Here is a 27,583-nt window from a genome sequence, read left to right as displayed (position 1 = left end):
GCCTTAGATCCAGTTTTGTAACCCTTTATTTCTATTGCCTGTTCTCATTCTTGCTACAGTGTAACATTTCACATTTCTTAACATATACTTCGCTCATTCCTATCATCTATTTCTTTGGAATCTTGCTGTCCTCACATTTCATTACATCTCCAAATTGTGTCAATGCTTGAGATGATCAGCGTGTGTGAGAATAATATATTGGCTCATTTTCTGCTTTGTTGCATCTGTATGGCAATGGAGAAGTTGTAAACAAATTTAATTCTATTTTGGCACTGTATAATGTAGTTTAATGTGTTCAATTCTGAGGAAGATTTTACTTTTAGATAAAATATTTTTATTTCTCCGTCCGTTTAATGCTCAAATGTCTTCTAATGTTTTAGGGATACAACAACAATAAGGGCATTAGTTTGGAGGCATCGTTCACTCCAGATTCTCAGTTTGTTATGATAGGTAAGTCTGAGGATATTACTTCCGTTAGTTTCCTCATGCATGTTGGAACTGTTTTGCTATGTTATGTGTATTAATTTTTTTTTAAGAGTACTGATGTGCATCCCAAACATCATAGAACCATAGAACACTACAGCACAGAAAACAGGCCATTTGGCCCTTCTAGTCTGTGTCGAAACATTATTCCGCTAGTCACATTGACCTGCATCCGATCCATAACCCTCCAGACCTCTCCCATCCATGTACCTATCTAATTGATTTTTAAAACTTAAGAGTGAGCCCGCATTTACCATGTCAGATGGCAGCTCGTTCCACACCCCCACCACTCTGAGTGAAGAAGTTCCCCCAATGTACCCCCTAAACCTTTCCCCTTTCACCCTAAAGCTGTGTCCTCTCGTATTTATCTCTCTTAATCTAAGTGGAAAGAGCCTATTCACATTAACTCTGTCTATACCCCTCTTGATTTTGTAAACCTCTATCAAATCTCCCCTCATTCTTCTACGCTCCAAGGAATAAAGTTCTAACCGGTTCAATCTTGCCCTATAACTCAACTCCTGAAGACCCAGCAACATCCTAGTAAATCTCTGCACTCTTTCAATCTTATTGATATCCTTCCTATAGTTAGGTGACCAGAACTGTACACAATACTCCAAATTTGGCCTCACCAATGTATTATACAACCTCCCCATAACATCCCAACTCCTATACTCAATACTTTGATTTATGAATGCCAGGGTGTCAAAAGCCTTCTTTATAACCCTGTCTACCTGTGACACCACTTTCAGGGAATTGTGTATCTGAACTCCCAGATCTCTTTGTTCCTCCACACTCCTCAATGCCCTACCATTTACTCTGTATATGTTTGTTTATGACAAGGCATGCTTGTTTATTCATTAAATAACCCTAAATGTATGTGGATTGTAGGGAAATCATGGGATGAACTTTTTTAAGGAAGTATAAGTCATAAGAGGTTTTGAAACTGTTGGGTTTGAAGAAAATTGTATCACACTTCAACATGGTAATATGTGTGTCAAGTGAACGGCCTCCATACGTTGCATCTATCACTGCTTTTTGCTCTGACAATTAAGATAACAGTGAAGTAAAGTGCAGAGATTGTCATGGCTTGCATGTACTAGCAGTACATCACTGTGGTACCTTCAGTCTTGTTTTCAAGTGATATTATACTTGCAAAAATTAACTTTCCTCTCCTTTAAAATGCAATTGAATTGTCTTTCATCCAAATGTAAGAAGCAGGCTTAATGAGACCAATAAAAACTGAATGTCTATAATGTTATGGTGCATTATAATTAGTTACTACTACTACGTCAACTCAGGCCTAGGGGGCTGGCATCGGGCACGATGATGGACTCTCCACTTCTCCCTCTCCCTCATCAGTGTGTTCAGTTCATCTACATTAGTCGCACCGCTGTCTTCTAGGAGCGTGTTGACCATAGTCTTGGGAGGGCACCCAGGGTTCATCCTCCCATGCTTGGGCTCCCATATGATGACTAGGCTGGCAGGTAGCTCGGGGTGGCGTAGACAGTGCCCCCAAGTTGCAGTCTTCTCACCTCGATTTTAATTGGTTCCCTAGAGGTAAATGAAGTTAATTAACTTGTTTGATTTCCCCTTGTGATGAACTACCTAGGTCTTCCACTCATTTCAAAGCGACGCTATTCTCCAAACTTCAAATGTGGCATTTTATTTTTGAACTTTGTACAATTTGGTTGTTACTGCTTTTATTCCAAATTAATGAAAGTGCTCAATTTATGTATTGATTTTCAGGATCTGAAGATGGCAAAGTTCATGTGTGGAATGCTGAAAGTGGTTTGAAGGTGGCTGTTTTAGACGGAAAACACACAGGTCCTGTTTCTTGTCTTCAGTTTAATCCCAAATTTATGACATTCGCCAGTGCATGTTCTAACATGGTAAGTATGTATACTCGTTTGTTTGAAAAAATGTAGGTTGCCTTATTAGGTACCTTTTTGTGACTTTCTGCTTTACTATTGCTGAACTATATAAGCCAACTATATCGCTTGGATTACCTCCATATTGGGCAATGTATTTCAGGAAGAGCCAAATGCCAGTTATTGTAGCAGAAGAAAACCCATGCTCTCCACATGCCTGCTGATTCATCTGGACTATGCTGCATTGACCTGACTGCCCTTCCACCATATCTAGAATTACATTTTCATCATTGAGTTTTGCTTTAGCTTGGCATGCTATTTCCCCTTGTGAGCTATTTTGCAAATGAAGAATTATTCATTCTAGGCAGCATCTCTAGGAAGAGGTACAGTCGACGTTTCGGGCCAAGACCCTTCGTCAGCACTAACTGAAAGAAGAACTAGTAAGAGATTTGAAAGTGGGAGGGGAGGGATGGAGCCAAGAGCTGGACAGTTGATTGGCAAAAGGGATATGAGAGGATCATGGGACAGGAGGCCTGGGGAGAAAGAAAAGAGGGATGGGCAAGGGGTATAGTGAGGGGGATGAGGGCGAAAAAGGAGAGAGAGAAAAAAGAATGTGTGTATATAAATAAATAACAGATGGGGTACGAGGGGGAGGTGGGGCATTAGCGGAAGTTTGAGAAGTCAATGGTCATGCCATCAGGTTGGAGGCTACCCAGACGGAATGTAAGGTGGTGTTCCTCCAACCTGAGTGTGGATTCATCTTTACAGTATCCTCCCGCCACCCCACTAGGAATAGGGTTCCCCTTGTCCTCACCTACCACCCCACCAGCCTCCGGGTCCAACATATAATTCGCCGTAACTTCCACCACCTCCAACGCGATCCCACTGCTAAGCACATCTTTCCCTCCCCTCCCCCCACTTTCTGCAAGGATCGCTCCCTTGTCCATTTGTCCCTCCACCCATCCCTCCCCACCGATCTCCCTCCTGGCACTTATCCTTGTAAGCGGAACAAGTGCTACACATACCCTTATACTTCCTCCCTTACCACCATCCAGGGCCCCAGCCAGTCCTTCCAGGTGAGGCGACACTTCACCTGTAAGTCGGCTGGGGTGATATACTGCGTCTGGTGGTCCCGATGTGGCCTTCTATATATTGGCGAGACCCGACGCAGTCTGGGAGATCGTTTCGCTGAACACCTACTCTCTGTCCGCCAGAGTAAGCAGGATCTTCCAGTGGCCACACATTTTAATTCCATGTCCCATTCCCATTCTGACATGTCTATCCACGACCTCCTCTACTGTAAAGATGAAGCCACACTCAGGTTGGAGGAACAACACCTTGTATTCCGTTTGGTTAGCTTCCAACCTGATGGCATGAACATTGACTTCTCAAACTTCCGCTAATGCCCCACCTCCCCCTCGTACCCCATCCGTTATTTATTTATATACACACATGCTTTTTCTCTCTCTCCTTTTTCGCCCTCTGTCCCCCTCACTATACCCCTTGCCCATCCTCTGGTTCCCCCACTCCCCCTTTTCTTTCTCCCTGGGCCTCCTGTCCAATGATCCTCTCATATCGCTTTTGCCAATCAACTGTCCAGCTCTTGGCTTCATCCCTCCCCCTCCTGTTTTCTATCATTTCGGATCTCCCCTCCCCCTCCCACTTTCAAATCTCTCACTAGCTCTTTCAGTTAGTTCTGATGAAGGGTCTCGGCCCGAAATGTCGACTGTACCTCTTCCTAGAGATGCTGCATTCACCAGCAACTTTTATATGTGTTGCTTGAAATTCCAGCATCTGCAGATTTCCTCATGTTTTCCTATTGGTGTGATGCTTTTTAGTATAAGATTCTTTTACAAATTAGCATGAAGGATTTCTAGGAGTAAATATTCAACATAAACCTACATTAATATCTTTTAACCTTTCGTGAAGTAGTGTTGGTGGAATTATTTGGTAATCGGGGGAACTTTTTTAAACATTACTCACTTTAAGTTGGTATCTGGTGACTGTTCTAATTTGTTCGCAGGCATTTTGGTTACCCACAATTGATGACTGAAGAAAAACACTGGAATCATTTTTAATAAACTAATCATAGATGGACTGAATCCATAAAGCTTGAGTCCACATTTTTGTAAGATCTCTATATGTAGAGAGAGGAGTTTGAACGATCGGACTGATGAGCCAAATCGATTTGCTTATACACCATCTGTAGTGGTAATGATGGTTACAGATACCTCCTGTGGAGATTCTTCTAGGGGAAGTAAAATAAATGAAGATGGCGTTTTCCGGTCTTCGTTGTCCTCACATCGTCGTCTGATTTTGAACTTACTGTAACTTGTGGGCATGTGGCAAATCCAGTTACACTTGATTTTAGAACTATTGTATAAACATGGATATTTTAAAATGGGCCTTTGCAAGCTATCTAAGAGCATGAACTTAGCTAACCAGATTATGTTGGCGATCAGAACCATTACAGTTACTTATGTCAATGAAGTATTCTGGTTATATGGTTTATAAGAGCCAAAACTCTATTTGTGTGTCATTGTTAAAGACTGGCAATGCACTTAAAATTATTATCTTGCTTAGACTGAATGGGTGGCTTTTTGAAATAATTGAAAAAAAAACTGAAAAATACACAGTAGTACTAGTAGGATCTTTGGTAGGAGTTAATATTTCAGGTTAGTTGTTCATTGGATTAGTCATTTGTCTGAAATATTAACTTGCTCTCTTGAGTTTTCCCTAAGTTTCTGTGCTTCCGCTTTCCAGCATTTACATGTTCTGTTTTTGGAAAAAATTTTACTTCATTTACGATGATCTTCTTGTCTATCTTTTGTTGGTGTCTTCAACACAGATGAATCTCCATTTTACTATATTGTATATTTGTGTACAGTTCAAAACAAGTTAAATCCAGAACAAAGTTTAGAACAACTTTGGGATGTATTGTGTAAATACAACGGGTGTAGTGTTTCTACAATTTTTATATTTGGCATGACATTTGAGCTTACTAATACATTTTTATTTATCTTTAGATATTGTGGCAGTTTTGTTTCTTCCCCTTAAGTTTTGAAATACAAAGTAATTCAGCAATCTGGCATCTGTACTTGTAAGATCTGTTTTGTAACTTGGCCTTGTTTTTAATACTTTTGGTTTATTAATCTGCCAAAGACAATTTTTCCAGTCAAAATGATATAGCACATTATGCAAAAGCTGAAAGTCTGATTGATGTTAAAAAGTTGAACGCTAAGTTTGTAGTAAAGTAAGTTCATGTTTGGATGGAAATTAGAATTTTTTTAAAGAAACTTATCTAGAACATTATCACCTTCTCTTTTGCTCTTCTGGCAAAACTTAAATGGCCTAAGACTGATTTTGTTTCAGTTCTGAAAAGCATCAATCAACATGAAAATGTCAAATATAAAGCAATATGATGGTATAATTATAGCGTTAGCTAGTGTGAGAAAAGAACTTTTCTTCTGTAATTAAGTTTGGCACATTGACGAAGAAAGGATGTTGGAAGCTCCTGTGAAATTTTAATGAGGCTGTTGAATATCAGTTTGAAGATTAATGGGGAAAGAATTAGGGTTTCTGTTGGAATGGGGAAGTTGTCAGAAACAGAGTTCAAATTGTTACCAGTTCTTTTCAAATGAGTCCAACAGTTTTGAATATTTTATAATCCTAATAGAACCATAATGCAGAAAATTGCCCACCTAGTTTGAGCAACCTTTGCTGCAAAATCATTTGGTGAGTGACTTGAGATTGTGTTGACAAATTTCTCATTGGTGGTGCTTCTAACGTGCAGTCTTGTAAATACTGAACCTGTGTCCAAAACAGATAATAAACATTGTATATAGGATAGTTAAAGGGAAGCTGTAATATCCATTTATAAAAATTTCTGTTTTGCTTGTTCATAATTCATAAATGGATAATGACTGATGTCCTAAACCTCCAGTGCAGCCCAATCTCCTTTGCTGTTGCAGCATTGTTTTTCTTTAGTTTTCTTATAATTTTGAATATTATTATTGTATCAGTGTTTTGCTGTTAAAATTAAGTATTTGTATTGGTGTATTGTTTATTTAAAAAGAAAATGCAGGTGTTTGTTCATATGTGATGTTATAACGTGGTTAAGAACTAACTATTGTAACCTCTGCACCATTTCCCATACCCAAGTGAAAAAGTAATTACTTTAGAAAGCTATCGGATCTTTGTGATCCAGGGCTTTGCCCAGTCAGAGTATTATTAAACTACTCTAGTTTAAAACAAGATGTTTCTGTAGTGGTGGAATTAATACTGATCTGGGCAGCTGAGGGTAGTGTAGAATATGTTCAGAAAAAATTTCTTGCCTGATCCCTGGGGGAAAATCTTCAGCTATGGTTTGATTTAAAAACAAAAGTATCTCTGTCTGTTGTTGATCTGTTGAATCATTCATTGGCTAAATGGGAGCTAATCATGCTCCTTAAACATAATTTCTTCACAGATTGGGAATTATTCTGGGATACCTTTCCATATCTCAGTGCAAATTTTAATATCCAGTAGGACTTCTTCAATTAGCCCTTGGTACTGTCTGGGGAAAATAGGTTTAGGTTTTACTCCACATATTTTTCTACTAAATTTAATATATTACCTGTAGTAATTAAATCAGTATCAATATGCCATACTTAAAGGTCAGCACAGCTGTTCTCTACTTAATATCAGAGGTATTTAAAAGTTAATTGTGTTCCCTAACTTTCTGTAGCAGTCTAATTTGCATGTTTCCTGCATGCTTTTAATATCTTACAGTTCCAAATGAACATTTTTTTTTGCATCATGAACACACAATGCAGTGTGCAATTGGATATAATTTTGTGTTGTCAGCTGGGAATCCTGGCCTTCCCAAATACAGTAAAGAATTGCTGGGTGACGTCCTCCTGGTGTTCTTGCCGATTCCTTGTTATTAGTAGGGGATTAGGTCACTTTCCACTCTGTCTCAAGAATATGTGCTACAAAGGATATTCAAGAATATCCAAGGGCCTTTGTTAATTTGGTACATGCAAGTATTAATGAGCAGCTACTGTAGTACATAAATATGCTGACATAGTCCACAACTGTATGATGCTGGTCTATGGATGAAAGAAGGCTCACTTGAAAATGTTTCTCTGTAACTGGTAAAATTAAACTGGTAAACATTTAGTTTCAGTATTGATGTCATCTCTCCAGATCTTTTGTATTTAATTGTAATTCATTTAATTAAGATAAATATTTGATATGAAACAATAGAAACAAATTGTACATTTTTTAAAAATTTTAAATTTTGTTCCCCTTAGTGCCTGTGCATTATCTCTGTACCAGAAATGGGGTGTGTACACAAATAGGGAAATAATTTTTTTTAATTTGGGAAACAGATTGCTAGGTGTTTGTATTTTCCCCGGGTACTCGCTGTGAATTCAGCAGTATGCCATAATCCATTGACACTCTACTTGATCCAGTATCCATTTTAAACTGGCTAGTGGCAAGAATGGGAACCTAACCTTGTGTGGACCATGTCAAACCAAAGCAGTACATACGCTATCCACTTGCGGTGGATATTTAATGGTACTTATATTCTCTCTTCCCCACCTCACTTCTTCCTAGGACCACAAGACATTGTATAATTAGGCTATTCGGCCCATCAGATATACTCTGCCACTTGATCGTGGCGGATCTATTTCCCCCTCAGCACAATTCTCCTGCCTTCTCCCCGTAACCTTTCATGCCCTGACTTATGAAGAATCTATCAACGTCCATCTTAAATACACTCAGTAACCTGGCCTCCAAAGCCACCTACGGCAATGAATTCCACAGATTCGCCACTCTTTGCCTCAAGGAATTTCCCTTCATCCTAAATGGATGTCCTGCTGTCCTGAGGTTGTAGCCACTGGTCTGTAGGAAACATCTTCTCCACATCCACTCTATCTACATCCACCCTTTCAACATCTGCCCCCCCCCCCATTATTCTAAGTTCCAGCGAGTAAAGACCCAGAGTCGTCAAACGTTCCTTGTATGATAAATCTTTAATTCCTGGAATAATTTTCCGAACCTCCTTTGAACCCCCTCCAATGTCAAAACATTGGATAAGGCGGCCAAATCTGCTCTCAATACTCCAGGTGAGGTATCTAAAGCCTCGGCATTACATCCTTGTTTTTATATTTTAGTTCTCCCAAAATGAATGCTAATATAGCATTTACCTTCCTCACCACTGACTCGCCCTACAAAGTTTAGGAACTCCTGCATGAGAACTCTAAAGTCCCTTTGCACCTTGGATTTTTGAATTTTATTCCTGTTTAGTCTATGCTTTTATTTCTTCTACCAAAGTATATGACCATGGACCTCCTGCTACTATATTTCATCTGCCACCTCTTTTCCCATTCTCCTAATCTGTTTAAGTTCTCCTTCAGACTTCCTGCTTCCTTCAACACTACCTGCCCCCTTCAACACTACCTGCCCCTCCACCTATCTTGGTATTGTTTGCAAACCTGGCCACAAAGCCTTCAATTCCATCATTCAAATCATTGACAAACATGTAAAAAGCAGTCCCAGTACCGACCACTGTGGAACACCACTAGTCACTGGCAGCCAATTAGAAAAGGCTCCCTTTATTCCTATTCTTAGTTTCCTGCCAATCAACAACAGTTCTATCCATTCTAGTATCTTTCCTGTAATACCATGGGCTCTTATCTTGCTAAGCAACCTCATGAGGCATCTTATCAAAAACTTTCTGAAAGTCCAAGTACACAAAATCAACACATTCTCCTTTGTCTATTTTGCTTGTTATTTCTTTAAAAAATTCCAGCAGATTTGTCAATCATGATTTTCCCTTGAGGAAACTATGCTGACTACAGCCTATTTTATCATGTGCCAAGTATCCCACAAACCTCATCCTTAACAATTAACTCCAACATCTTCCCAACCACTACCTGGCTTATATTTTCCTTTCTTCTACCTTTCTCCATCTTGAAGAATGGAGTAACTTTTGCTATTTTCCAGTCCTCCTGCCAGAATCTATTGATCTTGGCAGGTCATTACTAATGCCTCCACAATCCCTAGTATTAGCAATTATGCTCACTTTTCTCCCCTAATATTCTTGAACTTTTGGCATACTGCTAGTGTCTTGCACTGTGAGGACTGATGCAATTTTCCTGCCTTCTCCCCGTAACCTTTCATGCCCTGACTGAATGAAGAATCTATCAACCTCTATCTTAAATGCTTATTCAATTTGTCCACCATTTCCTTGTCTCCCCCACTACTAGCTCTCCAGCATCGTTTTTCAGTGGTTCAATATCTACATTTGCCTCTTAGTCTATATATATCTGGGGAAAAAAAACTTCCGGTATCCTCTAATATTGCTGGCTAGCTTACCTTCATATTTCATTTTTCTCTCCTTATGGCTTTTAGTTGCCTTCTGTTGGGTTTTTAAAAGCTTCCCAATCCTCTTAACTTCCCACTAATTTTTACTCTATTATATGCCGTGTTTTGCTTTGACTTACTTTGTCAACCATGGTTACATCATCATGCCTTTTAGATTACTACTTCAAGACGTACTGCCTTCCTAATTATTCTCAGAAACTCCAACCATTGCTGTTCTGCCATCATCCCTGCTAGTATCCCTTTCCAACCAACGGGGGGGGGGGGGCACTCTCTCCTCTCTCATGCCGCTGTAATTCCTTTTACTCCACTGTATCCCAATTACAGTGGAATAAAGAGAGGCTTCTCCCTCTCAAAGTTCAGGGTGAATCCTAACATATGATACTTGTTCCTAAGAGTTCCTTTACCCTTAAGCTCTCTGATCAAATCTGGTTCATTACACAACATGCAATCTAGAATAACTGATCCCCCAGTGGGCTCAACCACAAACTGCTCTAATGCATTCTACAAATTCTCTCCTGGGATCCAAAATCAGCACCAACCTGAATTTTGCCAATCTACCTTTATATTGACTATCCATGACGATCATAACATTGTCCTTTTGACATGCATTTCTATCTCATTGTAAGTTGTAGATCATACCCTGGCTACTGTTCAGAGGCTTGTATCTAACTGTTTACGTTTGCAGTTTTGTAACTACCCCAAATGATTCTACTTACAATTTTATGTCACCTCTAAGGATTTGATTTAAGTTTTTCCGGCATTGAGCCATGCTGCCCCATCTACCTGCCTGTCCTTTTGAAACTATATGTATCCTTGGATGTTAAGTTCCCAACTATAATCTTAGTTCAGCCACGTCTCAGTGATGCCCACAATGTCATGCCTGCCAATCTCTAAATGCTGAGCAAGATCATGTACCTTATTCTATATACTTTGTGCATTCAAATATAACAGCTTCTATCCTGTATTCGGCCCTGTCGCATTGAAACTGATCCTACTGACTGCAATTTTGCCCTATCATCTGCCTGTCCTTCCTGACAGTCTTCTACACATTGCCTCTGATTGTATACCAACTGTCCAGTTCTCAGCCCTATCACTGTTTCCCATCCCCCTGCCAAATTAATTTAACCCACCCCACCAGTTCTAGCAAATTTGCTGCAAGGATCTTGCCCCTCCCGGTTCAAGTATAACTTTTGTGCAGGTCATACCTTCCCCAGAAGAGATGCTAATAATCGATAAATCTGAAATCCTGCCCCCTACACCAATTCCTCAGTCGTGCATTCACCCTCAGTGGTGCATGGCCCAGACAGCACTCCAAAGATTACTATTCTGGAAGTCTTGCTTTTCAACTTTCTACTTAGCTCCCAAAATTCTCTTTTCGGGACCTCTACCCCTACCTGTGTTTTCCTACCTATATCTTTGGTGCCAATAAGTACCAAGACTTCTGACGCACACCTTCCCCATTTTTGAATGCCACGGGCCTGATCTGTGAAGTCCCTGACTCTGATTCTTGGGAGGCAATATACTGTTTGGATGTTTCTGTCATGTCCACAGAATCAAGTGTCTACTTCAACTATGGAATTCTCTATCACTGCTGCAGCCCTCTTCTTACCCCCTTCCTTTCTGAGCCACAGCACCAGAGACCTGCAGCTTCCCCGGCAAGTTGTTTCTCTCTCTTTCTTCTCCCCCCCCCCGCAAAAAAAAATTATCCAAAGTGGTATACTTATTCAGAGGTATTCTGTACTGACTGTCCATTCCTCTTCCTCTGCTTGACAGTCACCAATCATTCTGCAACTTAGGGGTGACAGTCCTTTTGTAGCTGCTATCTATCACTATGCCGGTTTCCTGTATGAGCCAAAGTTCATTCAAGCACAGCTGCAGGAATTGAGGGAGCTTCAGCTTGGTGCATCTGGTGCAGAAATGGTTACCTGGGAGGTTGGCTGTCTAGCAAAATTCCCATATCTCAGACAAAGACCATGACATGGAGCCATAATGGGATTTTTTACTTAACATATAGATTTGGGTTGGTTTTGGTAATATTGGTCACTGTTGCCTTTGGATATCTGCTTTGAAACATTGGAGATCTATGACACTAGACACTAGAATACTACAGCACAGTACAGGCCCTTCGGCCCTTGATGTGCCAACCCATATATTCCTTTAAAAAAATGTACTAAACCCACACTACCCCGTAACCCTCTATTTTTCTTTCATTCATGTGCCTGTCCAAGAGGCTGTTAAATACCGCTAATGTTTTAGCCTCCACCACCATCCCTGGCAAGTCGTTCCTGGCACCCACAACCCTCTGTGTAAAAAAAAAAAAAAAAAAGTTACCCCTGATGTCGCCCCTAAACTTCCCTCCCTTAACTTCGTACATATGCCCTCTGGTGTTTGCTATTCGTGCCCTGGGAAACAGGTACTGGCTATCCACCCTATCTATGCCTCCCATAATCTTGTAGACCTCTATCAAGTCCCCTCTCATCCTTCTATGCTCCAAAGAGAAAAGTCCCAGCTCTGCTAACCTTGCCTCATAAGACTTGTTTTCCAATCCAGGCAACATCCTGGTAAATCTCCTCTGCACCCTCTCCATAGCTTCCACATCCTTCCTATAATGAGGTGACCAGAACACAATACTCTTGAGTGTGGTCTCACCAGAGATTTGTAGGGTTGCAACATGACCGCTCTACTCTCGAATTCAATCCCCCTATTAATGAAGCCTAGCATCCCATAGGCTTCTTAACTACCTATCAACCTGTGTAGTGACCTTGAGGGATGTATGAATTTGAACCCAAGGTCCCTCTGTAAGTAACCGACCATTAACCCTGTACTCAGCCTTCTGATTTGTCCTTCCAAAATGCATCACCTCACACTTATCTGGATTGAACTCCATCTGCCACTTTTCTGCCCAACTCTGCATCCTGTCTATCCTCTTGTAACCTACGACAACCTACAGCTCCATCCACAACTCCTCCAATCTTCGTGTCATCCACAAACTTACTCTGGTTGTTGCAATTTCATTTGAATTTGTTCCCACGATCTTGTATGTAGCATCTATTTTTTTTACAGTAGGCAGACTGTCTTTACTTATTTCCTGTTGAGCATTGTCTACCCTTTTCTCAATCTTTGTTTTCTTTGTCTCACAGTACTGTGAAGGTATGTGAAATTAAAAAAAATGTAAACCAGATAGTTGGGTATAAGAACAGAGCAAAGGGAAATGAAAAGAAAATAAATAATGAAGGCCAATTTGAGATTTCAAAATGGACAGAAGCACTTTACACTGCTATAGATCAGAAATATACACCATAGGGGCTATTTTGGCCCATCATCAGGAATTATTTGCAGTGCATACCCTAATATCCTCTCCTTTGGCACTTCACACTTGCCATTTAATACTCCTTGCCTCATTTTCCCTGAAAATGCATGACTTCAGGCTTCTCCAAGACTAGCAGCTGCCTCTCTGCCCCGTGAACACCCCATTGGTATGGTTGAGCTACTGCCCTCAGGAATGTAAACTGTTTGTAAAAATCTGTGGCCTTAATTGTTTGAGTCTAAATGAGTAGTATATACAATGAAAGACAGTAAGTTGGGTTCTGCAGGTCTCAGTACTGAATGGCCTTCTAACTACAACCACTATTGCCTTCTGCTATTGAACTAATTTGGACAAATGGTCTTTGTTGTTCTGCTCTATTCTGCCCTTATTAAATGCCTTGCAATAATCCTTCAACCCTTGTTGCCATTAAAATTAAACCATGGATTGATATTCCTCTCTCTAATCAAATTCATGCCAACGGTGTTTGGTTATTTAATTTTAAATAGTAATCCTTCATCTTTTACCTTGAAGCTAACTGCTTCAAATTACTTGATCTACCTCATTTTAAAGTCCACTGCAGGAACATAAACATCACATTACTGGAACTATTTGTCTTGTTGCTGTGGATCCTATTTCAGACAATGGTTAATATAGTAAAATTGATAGAGAATGTGATGCTTGAAGCTGGATATGTTCAGGTATAATGCACTCCTGTCTAAGAATTTGTGATTATCTAGACCTTGAGATTAGATGTAATTTTCTTTATCTAATTATAGAAAACTACAGAGTCTGTGAGAATCTCATTTTTGTGCTTAGTCCTTTTTGGGTGCAATTACATCTCAACAGTTGGAACAGCTTGCTCACTCTTGGCAGAGAATAGTTGCAGGGGTATTCATATTCCAGCTTGTCCCAAAAATATTAATCAAAATTAAATTGTACACTAAATTAGAAAATTAGATTATAGAATGCTGCATCATATTTATTCTTTTCCAGAGACAGCATAACAGAAACAGTCAACTATAATGGCTAAAACTAGGTTTTGTGGTTTTCTGCCCTGGCAGACAATTGGAAAATTTGGTCTAAAGGTACAAACATGGCTTTATTTCTCATTGTTTGACTCCCTGTTGAAACACCAGGTTTTTAAAAAAAAACTAGGTACATATATAAACTGTTCAGCAATTTTAAATGATAAAATATTGACATTTGCCTCTATTAATAAAGCTCAAGTCACATTGCTTTACAGGCCACTGATACAAGTTGTTGAACTAGTTTTCAGTGACTTCAGAGAAGTGGTAATTGGCCAGTTTTGTCCATAATTTTCACATGGTGAGTTAGAATGGTTTAAGAAAAAACATCAGACAGTGTTCCTATTAACAATTCTCATCAGTACCATTTAACATTTCCACATTACCCATTCACTATATTGCAGTTAGGAAGACAATAGACATGATGAACCAGGTTGGGATGAGAATCAAGAAGCCATGAGATGTACAGTTAAGAGTATTTCTGAATTAGTAACAGTACACATTACCTTTAGCTAGTAAAACAATAGATGAGCCATGGTGCTAATTATGAATCAGATCAGGTTGATATCAGGAAAGCAAATGAGTACACAGGTGAATGTTGAAGGATTTTTTTCCCCTCCTTTCAACTCCAATGATATATCTTCAAGTTAGTTTGAAACACCCACAAGGATGTCATAGATCTCACGTTGAAGGCTATGCTGTGCCTCCTAAATGGTAGAGTGGTATCACAAATACTGATATGTCATCAAGTGAGGCAAAGCTGCCATCTTCTAGAATCCAGTCATTGCTGTGCGGAACACCTCTTGCCTTAAGTACAAGATACTGGGCCAGCATTGCGTACCTAGAAAAATCAAATAATGTCAGTTCTTTTTCCTATCACCCCTTTCATTTCTTTTTCATTCTGATATAGCCATACTTAATTTGTATTAGACCATGCCTGGATTAGTTATTGCACCATACATCAAAGTTGCTGGTGAACGCAGCAGGCCAAGCAGCATCTATAGGAAGAGGCGCAGTCGACGTTTCAGGCCGAGACCCTTCGTCAGGACTAACTGAAGGAAGAGTGAGTAAGGGATTTGAAAGTTGGAGGGGGAGGGGGAGATGCAAAATGATAGGAGAAGACAGGAGGGGGAGGGATAGAGCCGAGAGCTGGACAGGTGATAGGCAAAAGGGGATACAAGAGGATCATGGGACAGGAGGTCCGGGAAGAAAGACAAGGGGGGGGGTGACCCAGAGGATGGGCAAGAGGTATATTCAGAGGGACAGAGGGAGAAAAAGGAGAGTGAGAGAAAGAATGTGTGCATAAAAATGAGTAACAGATGGGGTACGAGGGGGAGGTGGGGCCTTAGCGGAAGTTAGAGAAGTCAATGTTCATGCTGTCAGGTTGGAGGCTACCCAGACGGAATATAAGGTGTTGTTCCTCCAACCTGAGTGTGGCTTCATCTTTACGGTAGAGGAGGCCGTGGATAGACATGTCAGAATGGGAATGGGATGTGGAATTAAAATGTGTGGCCACTGGGAGATCCTGCTTTCTCTGGCGGACAGAGCGTAGATGTTCAGCAAAGCGGTCTCCCAGTCTGCGTCGGGTCTCACCAATATATAAAAGGCCACATCGGGAGCACTGGACGCAGTATATCACCCCAGTCGACTCACAGGTGAAGTGATGCCTCACCTGGAAGGACTGTTTGGTACTGGAGGAAGTGTAAGGGCATGTGTAGCACTTGTTCCGCTTACACGGATAAGTGCCAGGAGGGAGATCAGTGGGGAGGGATGGGGGGGACGAATGGACAAGGGAGTTGTGTAGGGAGCGATCCCTGCGGAATGCAGAGAGAGGGGGGGAGGGAAAGATGTGCTTAGTGGTGGGATCCCGTTGGAGGTGGCGGAAGTTACGGAGAATAATATGTTGGACCCGGAGGCTGGTGGGGTGGTAGGTGAGGACCAGGGGAACCCTATTCCTATTGGGGTGGTGGGAGGATGGAGTGAGAGCAGATGTACGTGAAATGGGGGAGATGTGTTTAAGAGCAGAGTTGATAGTGGAGGAAGGGAAGCCCCTTTCTTTAAAAAAGGAAGACATCTCCCTCGTCCTAGAATGAAAAGCCTCATCCTGAGAGCAGATGCGGCGGAGACGGAGGAATTGCGAGAAGGGGATGGCGTTTTTGCAAGAGACGGTGAGAAGAGGAATAGTCCAGATAGCTGTGAGAGTCAGTAGGCTTATAGTAGACATCAGTGGATAAGCTGTCTCCAGAGACAGAGACAGAATTGCACAGTAGATTTCACCGGTGATAAGGAATAATCCACTCACTCCCTCACACTCCTTCTTTCTGGCCTAGCACTTCAACACAGACTAGGAACTGAACAAGTAATGAATATAGTGAATATAATGAATATGTTTTGAAAATCTGATTGGATAACCTGGGTAAATGTTTTCTGACAGCACCCAATCAACTACAGAAGCAGAAATAAATATTTACCTGCAAGGGTCCTGTTTCTGTTCATCTAAAAATTTCTCTGTGATGTCTGCTACATCTTTATTAGACATGACATCCCATAATCCATCAGTGGCCATTATCAGAGCATCCTTCTGTCCAAATTCATGTTGTCCGAGATCAAAAACTGTCACCTTTATATTTTTTTAAAAATTACAAATATAAAGTTTTTAAATTGTAATGTAAGCAATAATACATTTTGTAATTTCAAACATTATTTTGCTCCCAACAATTTCTAAAATTTGTATTATTCTTTGTAGACATTAAATTGATCATGTGGATAGTCAGAGGCTTTTTCCCCAGGGCTGAAATAGCTGCCACAAGAGGGCACAGGTTTAAGGTGCAGGGGAGTAGGTACAGAGGAGACGTTAGGGGTAAGTTGTTTTTTTTTACGCAGAGAGTGGTGAGTGCATGGAATGGGCTGCCAGCAACAGTGGTGGAGGGGGATACGATACGGTCTTTTGAGAGACTTTTGGATAGGTATATGGAGCTTAGAAAAATAACCATATAACCGCATAACAATTACAGCACGGAAACAGGCGATCTCGGCCCTTCTAGTCCATGCTGAACTCTTACTCTCACCTAGTCCCACCGACCTGCACTCAGCCCATAACCCTCCATTCCTTTCCTGTCCATATATCTATCCAATTTAACTTTAAATGACAACATCGAACCTGCCTCAACCACTTCTGCTGGAAGCTCATTCCACACAGCTACCACTCTGAGTAAAGGAGTTCCCCCTTGTTACCCCTAAACTTTTGCCCTTTAACTCTCAACTCATGTCCTCTTGTTTGAATCTCCCTCACTCTCAATGGAAAAAGCCTATCCATGTCAACTCTATCTATCCCCTTCATAATTTTAAATACCTCTATCAAGTCCCCCCTCAACCTTCTACATTCCAAAGAATAAAGACCCAACTTGTTCAACCTTTCTCTGTAACTTAGGTGATGAAACCCAGGTAACATTCTAGTAAATCTTCTCTGTACTCTCTCTATTAGAGGGCTATGGGTAACCCTAGTAATTTCTAAGGTAGGGAAATGTTCGGTACAACTTTGTGGGCTGAAGGGCCTGTATTGTTTTCTATGTTTCTATATAAATAGAAGGTTAGTGAGGTTGGCCTCTACTTTCTTACAATTTGCATAGAACTGGTTTGTCATCTAAAACTTTGACAAACTTCTACAGATGTACAGTGGAGAGTATCCTAACTGCATCAGCAATAGCTGTATTATGGAAACACCAATGCCCAGGAACAGAAAATAGTAGATGCAGCCTAGTCCATCTCCACCACTGAGCAGAGTTACAAGGAGCACTGTCACAAGAAAGCAAAATTTCATCAAGGACCCGCACCACCCTCTCTTCTCATTTATTACCATCCGGAAGGAGGTACAAGAGCCTTAGGTCTCACAGCACCAGGTTCAGGCACAGTTATTACCATCATGGATAACTTAACTCCCTCAGCAGAAAATGAGTCCACAACCATGGACTTGCTTAAGCATTCTTCAATGCAGGTTCTCAGTATTCTTTGCGCAGTGTGCCTTCTTTTGCACATTGGTTGGTTGTGGTGTCTTCGGTTATGTAAGAGGGGTGATTGATAAGTTCATGGCCTAAGGTAGGAGGAGTCAGTTTTAGAAAACCAAGCACATTTATTTAAGGTAGAAGAAGATGTTATTAACTTCAAACTTTCTGCATAATCACTCAAAGAGTTGAACTGAACGTGCATGTAACGAGAGCTGTATAACTCATCTCTTTCTACCTTAGGCCATGAACTTACTAATCACCCCTTTTGTGGACGACTTTCTGGAGGTCTAAGATGCCAACTTCTACAAAGAAGGGCCAGCAATAAAACAAAAATCACTCTTCATGCCTGATGCATTCAGTTCAATTATAGCCATGTCTACTTAATCTGTGACATCTGAAGCTCAGAGGCTTGATTTCTTATCATAAAGCACCAGATGTGGAGCATGATATCCTGGCCTGTGTACATTTGAAATTACATCCATTACATATCTGCTAAAGATTTCCTCTCCTGAAACCTTAACTGTTTAAGAGCTGATTAGTTGTGACCCAAATGTTGCACTTGGCACAGGGCATAGAAATGTGAAAACTTAAGTGACATAAATTAACGATTCCAATCCAAAACTGGTCAGAAGCAAGAAGAGATAATTGGATTATTTTGCTCTGCTAAAAGACATTTACCAATGGAATTCCATAGGGGGCAGTATCACAGCATGGTACAGACCTAAGTTATAGATACAGTACCTTTATACATACACCCCTACATACATTAAGCTACCATAATATTGGGGCGAGCATTTAAATGATTGCAGATGAGAAAAGTTAGTTTATCTTAACTACCATTTTTTAATTGCACAATAGAACTAACTCAGTCACATACAGACGGGGGAAGCAATTGTTATATTCAGGGTGGCACACAAACACATGACAGCAACTGTTTAACCCGAGCTAAAGTAAATGAACTTGAACATCTTATCTTACTGAACATGTGCTCCACCAATGCATTTTAAAATGAACAGTAAGTAGCGCAGGCTACTTCGGAGTGAAGTGGGAAGAATATAGAAAAGTAGTAAATACCGAGAATTGTAAAAATGCAAAAATAAGGGAAATAGAACTTATCAGAATACAAAACGAGAGATCAGAAGCATGATTTCCAGCTGTAATACTTAAAAAATGAAAATGAGTAGTTAAATGATTAAATGAAAGGTGGTAAGGAAATTTTAAGAATTAAAGTTCAAAGGTTTATTTATTAAAGCAACTAAAATTTATCTCTCTAGATAGCCACAAAAGAAAGAAAATGAAAGTCGTTCGAACCCACTCCCATGCACAAAAAAGAACAGTACGCCAATCATCAACCCCAAAACCACCTCTCCCGCACAAAACAGAACAAGAACAGACTGAACATCCCCACCCCTGCACAAATAACTAACAGAACATCGACCCCCAAGCATCCCATTCCCCACACAAGTTACAGAACATCAACACTCAAACTCTCCCCTTGCACAACAAATCAGAAAACAGGCAATTAAAATATATATAAAAACCGTAAGTCTGAAAAAGTCCACAAACGCAATATTCCAATCCATAAACACAGTTACAATCTATCTTGAAATGGAAACAAGAGTGCAAGAGAAATAAGAATGAGAAATGGCAAAAAGAAAATAATGGAAGATAAAAAGAAAAGATTAAAAGTAATTGTAGAATAAATAAAAGCTCAGTTTGATGACCAAAGTGGAGTTAAAGGCGGCAGAATTTACAGGAGGGAAAATTGTCCTAATGTCTACCTAGTCCTGTGGTTTCAGTCTGAATTCGGACTGCAGCAGACATTTGCATGTGACCTCAACTCAGTCTGCTGTCAGTGGCAGCTCAGACCAGCAGCAAATAGATTAGCACATGACAGGATCAAGCAGGCAACCAGATGGGGCAGCCTCAGACTAAATGAAACTCGGGACAATGCAGTGGTGTAGCTAATAAAGCTGCTGTATCACGGCTTCCAGTCTTGTGAGGAGTCTGCACATCCTCCCTGTGTGATTTTCTCATTAATGCTCCACTTTATTTCCACATTCCCAAAGACGGGCAGGTTGGCAAGTTAATTAGCCACTATAAATTGTCCTAGTGTAAATGAGTGATAGAATCTGAAAAGAGTTAGAACACTATAGCACATTACAGGCCACAAAACTCAGCAAAGGGGAAAGAAGCAATGTTACTGCTTCCGCTCCTAATATATTGGTTCAGTTTCATTGTGCTCGTGCACTGCCTGACTTCACTCTTTTTCATATGGTTTCCTGCTTTAGAAGTTTTTGGTACAGAACATTACAGCACAGTATAGGACCAACTCTTAAGATCATTCGAACCTTTCCTTTTTCATAGCCCATATTTCTATCATCTCAATTGATGGGAACGTGGAGAGACTGAAGTGGGATTAGTGTAATGGAAGCTCAATAGTCTTATGTGGATTTGGATTGACCTGTGTCTGACAATATTCTTGAACTGTGTATACTGGTGGTTGGGAAGAAAGCTTGAAGTGACCTAGACTTCACTCAGCAAAAACATATGTTGGCTGCCTTGCAAAAGCCAATCACATTTGAAGAACTCCATCCTTTGGGATTAGTACAATGTTTGAGTTACTGGACGAGCACCCAGTGGCTTAAATAATCGATCAGGAGCTACATGTTCAAATCACACCATAAACAAATTACTGAAATAGTTAAGGCAACTTAGGGTACATATTAGTAAAGTTCAAAGTAAATTTATTGTCAAAATGCATATATGTCTCCACATACTATGTTGAGATTCATTTTCTTGAGGAAAATAAAATAAAACAGAATTTATGAACTATACATAAAGACTGATAAACAAAAGAAGACAAATAATGCAAACTTTAAAAATGTATATAATGAGAGAACAAAAGTTGTAGAGGTCTTGAACTTGTGAAATCAGTTCTGTATGAAGTTACCACACTGTTTCAGGAGCCTGATGATTGTAGGGTATAACTGTTCTTGAACCTGGTGGTGGTGAGGGTGGGGGAGAAAGAGTCTAAGGCCTGATGGTCTTGCCTGATGGTCATAGATGATATGACGCACTAATTATGAACACGCAAGTCAAGCTAGTCACTTAAAAAATAGATCACTGCTTGAGTACAGTGAGGAGATCTAGTCACATTTTGAGTAAAGTGTACAAGATAGGATAAAGAAATTTCTGAAACTACTTCCAGAAATTGAGCATTTTGCTATGATAAAGGATCCATTATAAGAAATAGAAATAGCCCCTTCTGCCATTCAGTGAGATCACTGCTGACTTCATTAGCCTTGATTCCCTTAATATTTATGTATTGAATATACTCAGCAAATTATTATCCACTGTCTTTTCTGGTGGCAAATTCCAAAGATTTCTAATTTCTTCCTTTTCCACCTCAAAACAAACTCCCCAGCTGTCGGAAATATCATTGTATCCACTTTCTATGCAAATTTTATGTTTCAATGCAATTATTTTTGTAAACTTGAGTACGTTGAGCTACTCAATCTCGTATGCAGGACTGTCTTCTTTAAAACAGAAAAGGCTAAGAGCAAATTTAAAAGGCCTACAAAATGGATATTGAAAACTTAATTCATAAGATGAATAACCAAGAGACAGACTGAAGACAAATGGCAGAGACTCAGACAGGAGATGAGAAATTTGTTCATGCTGATAATGGAGAAAATTCGGAAAGCTCTGCCTATGAGCAGCACTGTAGTACAGCAGGTAATGCAGATGTCTTACTGCTCCAGTGATTAAGATTTGGTTCTGACCCATCTTTGTAGAGTTTTACACAATCTTGTAACTAGATGGGACTCTTTCTCCCATCCCCAAATGTTCCAGTTTCCTCCCACTTCTCAACAATGTGCTGCTTATTAGGTTAATTGGCCTTTGAACTCATCTCTAGTGTAGGTGGCCGGTGGCAGAATCAAGTACCAATGGGCAGGTGTGAAAGAATAGATACCAAGAGGAGAAGCAAGTAAATGAGATTACACACAAAATGCTGGAGGAACTCAGCAGGCCAGGCAGCGTCTATAGAAAGGAGTAAACAATCACTGTTTTGGACCAAGACCCTTCATCAGGACTTATGTTTTGCAAAGCAAATAAGATTGCCTTGAATACTATAGAGTTGAGGACTAAGTAGCCTTACTCCACATTGTATGTTAATATGAAAACTGGAGGAAGAAGCTTCTGAAAGTAGTTCAATGGGTATAGTGTGCAGGCCATTGACTAAGAGATGGAAAGTAGAAGCAGGTTAAGTGGGGAGCAAATTCAGAAATCAGAGGTGCAAAGGGATGTGGGAGTCCTCGTGCAGGATTCCCTAAAGGTTAACTTGTAGTCAGTGGCAAGGAAGGCAAATGCATTGTTAGCATTCATTTTGAGAGGACTAGAAAATAAAAGCAAGGATGTGGTGCTGTCTCCTTATAAGGCACTGGTGAGGCCTCATTTGGAATATTGAAAGCAGTTTTGGACCCCATATCTAAAATATATGCTGGCATTGGAGTGGGTTCAGAAAAGGTTCACAAGAATGATCCTAGCAATGAAAAGGTAAACATGTGAGAGGCGCTTGTTGGCTCTGGGCCTGTACTCACTGAAGTTTAGAAGAACAAGGTGGGGGGGGGGGAGTGGTTGGAAATCTCACTGAAACCTATCGAATATATTCAAAAACCTAAATAAAGTGGACATGGAGAGGATAGTTCATTTAAAATCAGCGAATGTATACAATATACAACCTGAAATTCTTGTTCTTGTTCTTCACTTTTCTGTAGTGGGGGAGTCTAGGACCAGAGGGCACAGATTCAGAATACCAGGACATCCCTTTAGAACAGGGATGTGGAGGAATTTCTTTAGCTTGATGGTGGTGAATCTGTGGAATTGCCACAAGTGGCTGTGCAGGCTAAATTACTGGGTATATTTAAAGCAGAGGTCGATAGGTTCTTGATTAGTAAGGGCATCAAAGGTTATGGGGAGAAAGCAGGAGAATGGAATTGAGAGGTTTAATAAATTATCCATGATGGAATAGCAGAGCAGACTCGGTGGGCTTATGGAGGTGGAAAGTGGAGCTAGGCTAGATATGTATTGTTCAGCTGATCTAGAAGTGATGGGCCAAATAGGCTCTTTCTGTGCCATAAATTTCTTTGAGTGACTATCTGCCATTAGGCTGACAAGAGTCCTCCAGGGATTTGATGATAGTGAATTGAAATTGTCAGCAGATGCAACTTCACAGAGGAACTTTCCAAGGGCAATTCGATTCCATTTCAACCCAACAACGTTAACAATACACAAATCAAAATACACGCCAAAACACTTGGCCTACCTCAGGAATACAAGACAGAAATGGTTTTATGCAGAGATCCGTGTCATAAACCATTAACTTATGGTCTCCCAGTCCACGTGTAACCACGGTAGTCCCCATCACACGAGTCTGAAATGGATAACAAAGCCTTTGACACAAAACCTGCAGAATTACTGAGCAGATAACTATTACTCTTAGTCAACAGCCTGGTTTCTATTCACTCTAAAATAGGGTACTGATCACTGGGGAAAATCAAAACCAATGTAATTCCCAACTTTCTACTCTGTTACCCGTGAACGCTGCTCTCAGATAATGAGAGGTCAGAGCTAGGCAAATGTTATCAAAGGAGATGGAATTCAGGAGAAGATCCATCACAATCAGCTGAACAACAGCTTGAATGTTGGGAAAATTCTACTTCTACCTCCAGAGGCTTTAAGTTTTCTTGGGAGCAAAGTCACAATCCAGAATTGTTGGCTGCTACTCAAGTCACATTATAATGAAGAATATAGTAGTGTAGGGGCGCCAATGTCGTGTAACCGTTAGTGTGATGCTATTACAGCTCAGGGTGTAGGAGTCTGGTATCCTCTGTAAGCAGCCTGTATATTCATCCCGTGTGCATGCGGGTTTCCTCCCACTGTCCAAAGGCGTACTGTTTCGTAGGTTGTTTGGTCATTGTAAACTGTCCTGTGATTAGGCTAGGATTAAATTGGGGGGTTGCCAAGTGGCACGGCTTGAAGGGCAAGTTCTGCAATGTAAATAAAAGCAAAAAGGCGCTGAAAGCTGAAGAGATTGTCAGCAGTCAGGCAGCAGCTGAGTACAGTGAAACTGATCCTACACTAGGACCTGAGCAGTAAGCATTGCTTCTTTCTCCACAGATGATACCCAACCTGCTGAGATTTTTTCAACATATTTAATCCATTCAGGGTGATAAGGCTTCTTTTACTGGAAGGGATGACTACCTAAGCACCATTACCATGCTGGCATAATGTAGCAGTACATAGTGCTGCTGTCTCACAGTGTCAGTGATCAATATAGCCGTATAGTTTTCTTTCCTTTATGTACTATCTAAGAATCTCTTAAATATCCCTAATGTATCTGCCTCCATCAACCCCACCCCCGGCAGTGTGTTCCACACACCTACCACTCAGTGAAAAATCCCTATATTTTCCTCCAATCACCTTAAAATTATGGTCCCTAGTATTAACCGTTTTGACCCTAGGAAAAAAATCTCAGGCTGTCCAATCTTATGCACCTCTATCAAGTTATCTCGTATCCACTTTCACTCCAAAGAGTAAAGCCCTGGCTCATTCAACTTTTCCTCAAAAGACATGCTCTCTAGTCCAGACAGCATCCTGGTAAATCTCTGTATCTTCTGAAGCTTTCCTATATTAAGGCAACAAGAACCAAATATATTACTCCAAGTATGGTCTAATCAGGGTTTTATAGTGCTGCAACATCACCTCACAACTCTTGAACTCAATCTCCAGTCTAGTGAAGGCCAACACACCAAATACCTTCTTAACTACCTTAGTCAGGTTTAACTCCAGTAAATGCTGTAACAGCAGCTTCTCCCCCACCATCAGATTTCCACAGGATGACAGCATCCATCACTAAAGGACCCTCACCATCCAGGACATGCCCTCTTCTCAATTCTACCATCAAGGAGAAGGTACAAGAGCCTTAAGACACACACTCAATGAGTCAGGAACAGCTTCTTCCCCCACTGACAGATTTCTGAATGGTCTATGAACACCACCTCATTAACTGTTTTTGCACTATTTTATAACATAGTAATTTTTGTTGTTTTGCATTTTACTGCTGCCACAAAACAATAGATTTAATGCCATAAAAGACAGCGGTAATAAACCTGATTCTGATAGCTACCCACAGTAAACTACCCCTGGTAGGGAAATAAGGGGGAGGCAGTAGGCGAGATAGGTTACAGGGAAAGAATCGGTTGTGGCAGAGAGCATGGGATTGATGGAATATTCTGAGAAGCAAAATGAAACAGATGGGCAGCGTACCCTACGGTATATCACAAGAAAGTTTGAGAAAGATGAGATGCCAAAATTATCTCTACAGTCAAGAGGAATGTCCACAATAACTGTTCAGGTTTCTACCTGTTTGCCATCTCCATGCACAAGAGGGTATCTGAGGTCATCTTCTTCTGCAGTTTTATATCCCCTAGAAAATACGTAACAAGTCTGAGGATAATAATCCCAAACCAGGTGAGTTCATGAACAGAGATTATACCCAATGCAGACACAGCAAAATTGTTCAGTATTAATGTTATCAGACAGAAGCTCCACTAAAAATATATCCATTTGTGGGAGATGCAGATATTGTTACTTCAGTGTCAGAAGGCTGTGAGGTCAAAAACAGTAACACTTGCATTTACAAGGGTGGGGGGGGGGTTGCTTTAATGAACACACAGTTTACTGTCTTCAGTTCGACATTCTTATACAACTATGTATTTAATGAAGATACTAAAGATCCTTAAGGTTGTTTTAGCTGGGGGCAGTGGGGGGTGGTGGGGAAAATGTGAGTGGAATAAGCCCTCACTACCTATTAAATGCTCCCAATGCTGTGCGTCTCTAAAAGCCTCTGACAACCAAATCTAGCTCTTGGCCTTCATGTGTGGCTTCGCAACTAAACCTGGCAGAACTGCTTTTACGGAGAGGAGAAGGGACAAAAGCTGCTTCCTGGCTCCTTAAACCCAGTTGCTTTGGGCAGATGGTTGGCGGTTCATCTAGGAGAAGGAAAACTCAAATTTCAAACCTCCACTGTCTTGCTGCTATACTCATTCATGGGGAAGGCTTTGGGAGTAAACCCTGAGGTAAAAAATCAGGAGCTGGAGACTGTAAGGTTGAGTTCAATTCTGTTCCATGCTTGAGTTCAATGTAACTCCTATGATCACGCTAGTGTTAATCTGTATCAGACTTTGCCGTTCCTTTGGATTATCAGCTGCGTGGATAGGGGAGCCTGCTGTACAGGCAACAGCTTGGTCTCCATATCATACTGTCCTGGCTTGTGTATTAGGACGGAACATCATGGTTCACCTCGACCAACAGAGAGGTTCAATGAACATCATAAATCAGAATGTTTGGCTGCTTTCATGATTCAGTTAATAATGGGTGTTGCACACATCAGTTCTGTCATAATGATCAGTAAGTATGAAGAAATTATGTTGGTGTTAGGTGCAAACCGCAGTTCAAAGTGACTGGTCTAAATGCTTTGTAAGAACAAAGCGATTTTGTTTCATCCAGCACTTAGTGTTTTACCCTGACTCTACAGAGCCAAGTGGCTCACTAATTTCCTTTTGATTCCAATTCAGATTTATTTTTTGCATGTACATCAAAACATACAGTGAAATGCATTGTTTGTGCTAACAAACAACAGAACTTAAGGATGTCACACATTTTGGCACCATTTAGCATGCCCACAATGCTCAGCAGGACACAATAAACAAACAACAAAATAAGTCCTCTTCCCATCTCCCAGTCAGGCCCCCAACTCCAGGACAGATGCCTCTGGGCCTTCAGGTCTTGGCCCCCGACTCTCAGACATTGGGCCTCCAACTTTGGACTTTACCGACCCCTAGATGTTGACCCAAGGGTTCACCAATCATGCGTTTGACATTCAGGCCTCAACTTCTGGGCTCATACGGAACTCAGTTTCTTCATTTTGTGAAGAAACACAGCCTTGCCTACCCATCTGTCATCCTCATCTGTTTAACAGATGCTCGTCAAGCACAAGAAGGTAACAGCAAGTTATCCAATGTTATGCACCAACAAAAAACGCTAATGAAGAAGACAGACAAGTTCTACAACACACTCAGTGAAGTCATCAGCAGAGGGAAGGAAAAACATTTCACCATTGTCCAGAGAGATTTTTTTGCCAAAAATAGGCAGAGATATTGCAGGATAAGAACAGGTGATGGGGAAACAGTCTCGGAGAAATAAATGAAAATGGGTAACGATTTGCTGAAACTTGGGCTAACTTCAAGCTAGTTATTGGAGGAAGCTTATTCCCACACAAGCAAATACACACAGCAACATGAATGTCACCAAACAAGTTAAAAGAGAACCAGATGGACCATGTGTGCATCTCAAAGAACTTTTGAAGATCACTCCATAATGTGAGACTGAAACATGGTGCAGATGCAGGATCAGACCACCACCTTCGATTGCTAAAGTACAGATGAAGCTAAAAAG

The 27,583-nt window shown here is 40.7% G+C and overlaps 2 protein-coding genes across 2 annotated transcripts in view; one reads left to right on the top strand and one right to left on the bottom strand.

The window, feature by feature from the left end:
• Positions 1-6,602, top strand: part of wdr82 (WD repeat domain 82) — a 55,739-nt gene extending 49,137 nt beyond the window's left edge. The window contains exons 7-9 of the mRNA XM_063067708.1: positions 381-450; positions 2,230-2,372; positions 4,375-6,602. Of these exons, the coding sequence (XP_062923778.1) occupies positions 381-450; positions 2,230-2,372; positions 4,375-4,404 (243 nt within the window). The 3' untranslated portion in view covers positions 4,405-6,602. The remainder of the gene's footprint in view (positions 1-380; positions 451-2,229; positions 2,373-4,374) is intronic.
• Positions 6,603-6,752: 150 nt separating this feature from the next.
• Positions 6,753-27,583, bottom strand: part of LOC134356681 (protein phosphatase 1M-like) — a 72,617-nt gene continuing 51,786 nt past the window's right edge. Inside the window, exons 7-10 of the mRNA XM_063067707.1 lie at positions 25,490-25,553; positions 23,391-23,498; positions 16,529-16,677; positions 6,753-14,898 (exon numbers count right to left, since the gene is read on the bottom strand). Of these exons, the coding sequence (XP_062923777.1) occupies positions 14,751-14,898; positions 16,529-16,677; positions 23,391-23,498; positions 25,490-25,553 (469 nt within the window). The 3' untranslated portion in view covers positions 6,753-14,750. The remainder of the gene's footprint in view (positions 14,899-16,528; positions 16,678-23,390; positions 23,499-25,489; positions 25,554-27,583) is intronic.

The sequence above is a fragment of the Mobula hypostoma genome, chromosome 15 (assembly GCF_963921235.1).
Source record: "Mobula hypostoma chromosome 15, sMobHyp1.1, whole genome shotgun sequence".
NCBI classification, from domain to species: domain Eukaryota; kingdom Metazoa; phylum Chordata; class Chondrichthyes; order Myliobatiformes; family Myliobatidae; genus Mobula; species Mobula hypostoma.
The sequence above is the reverse complement of the archived record's forward strand: the minus strand, read 5'-3'. Positions and strand labels throughout refer to the sequence as shown.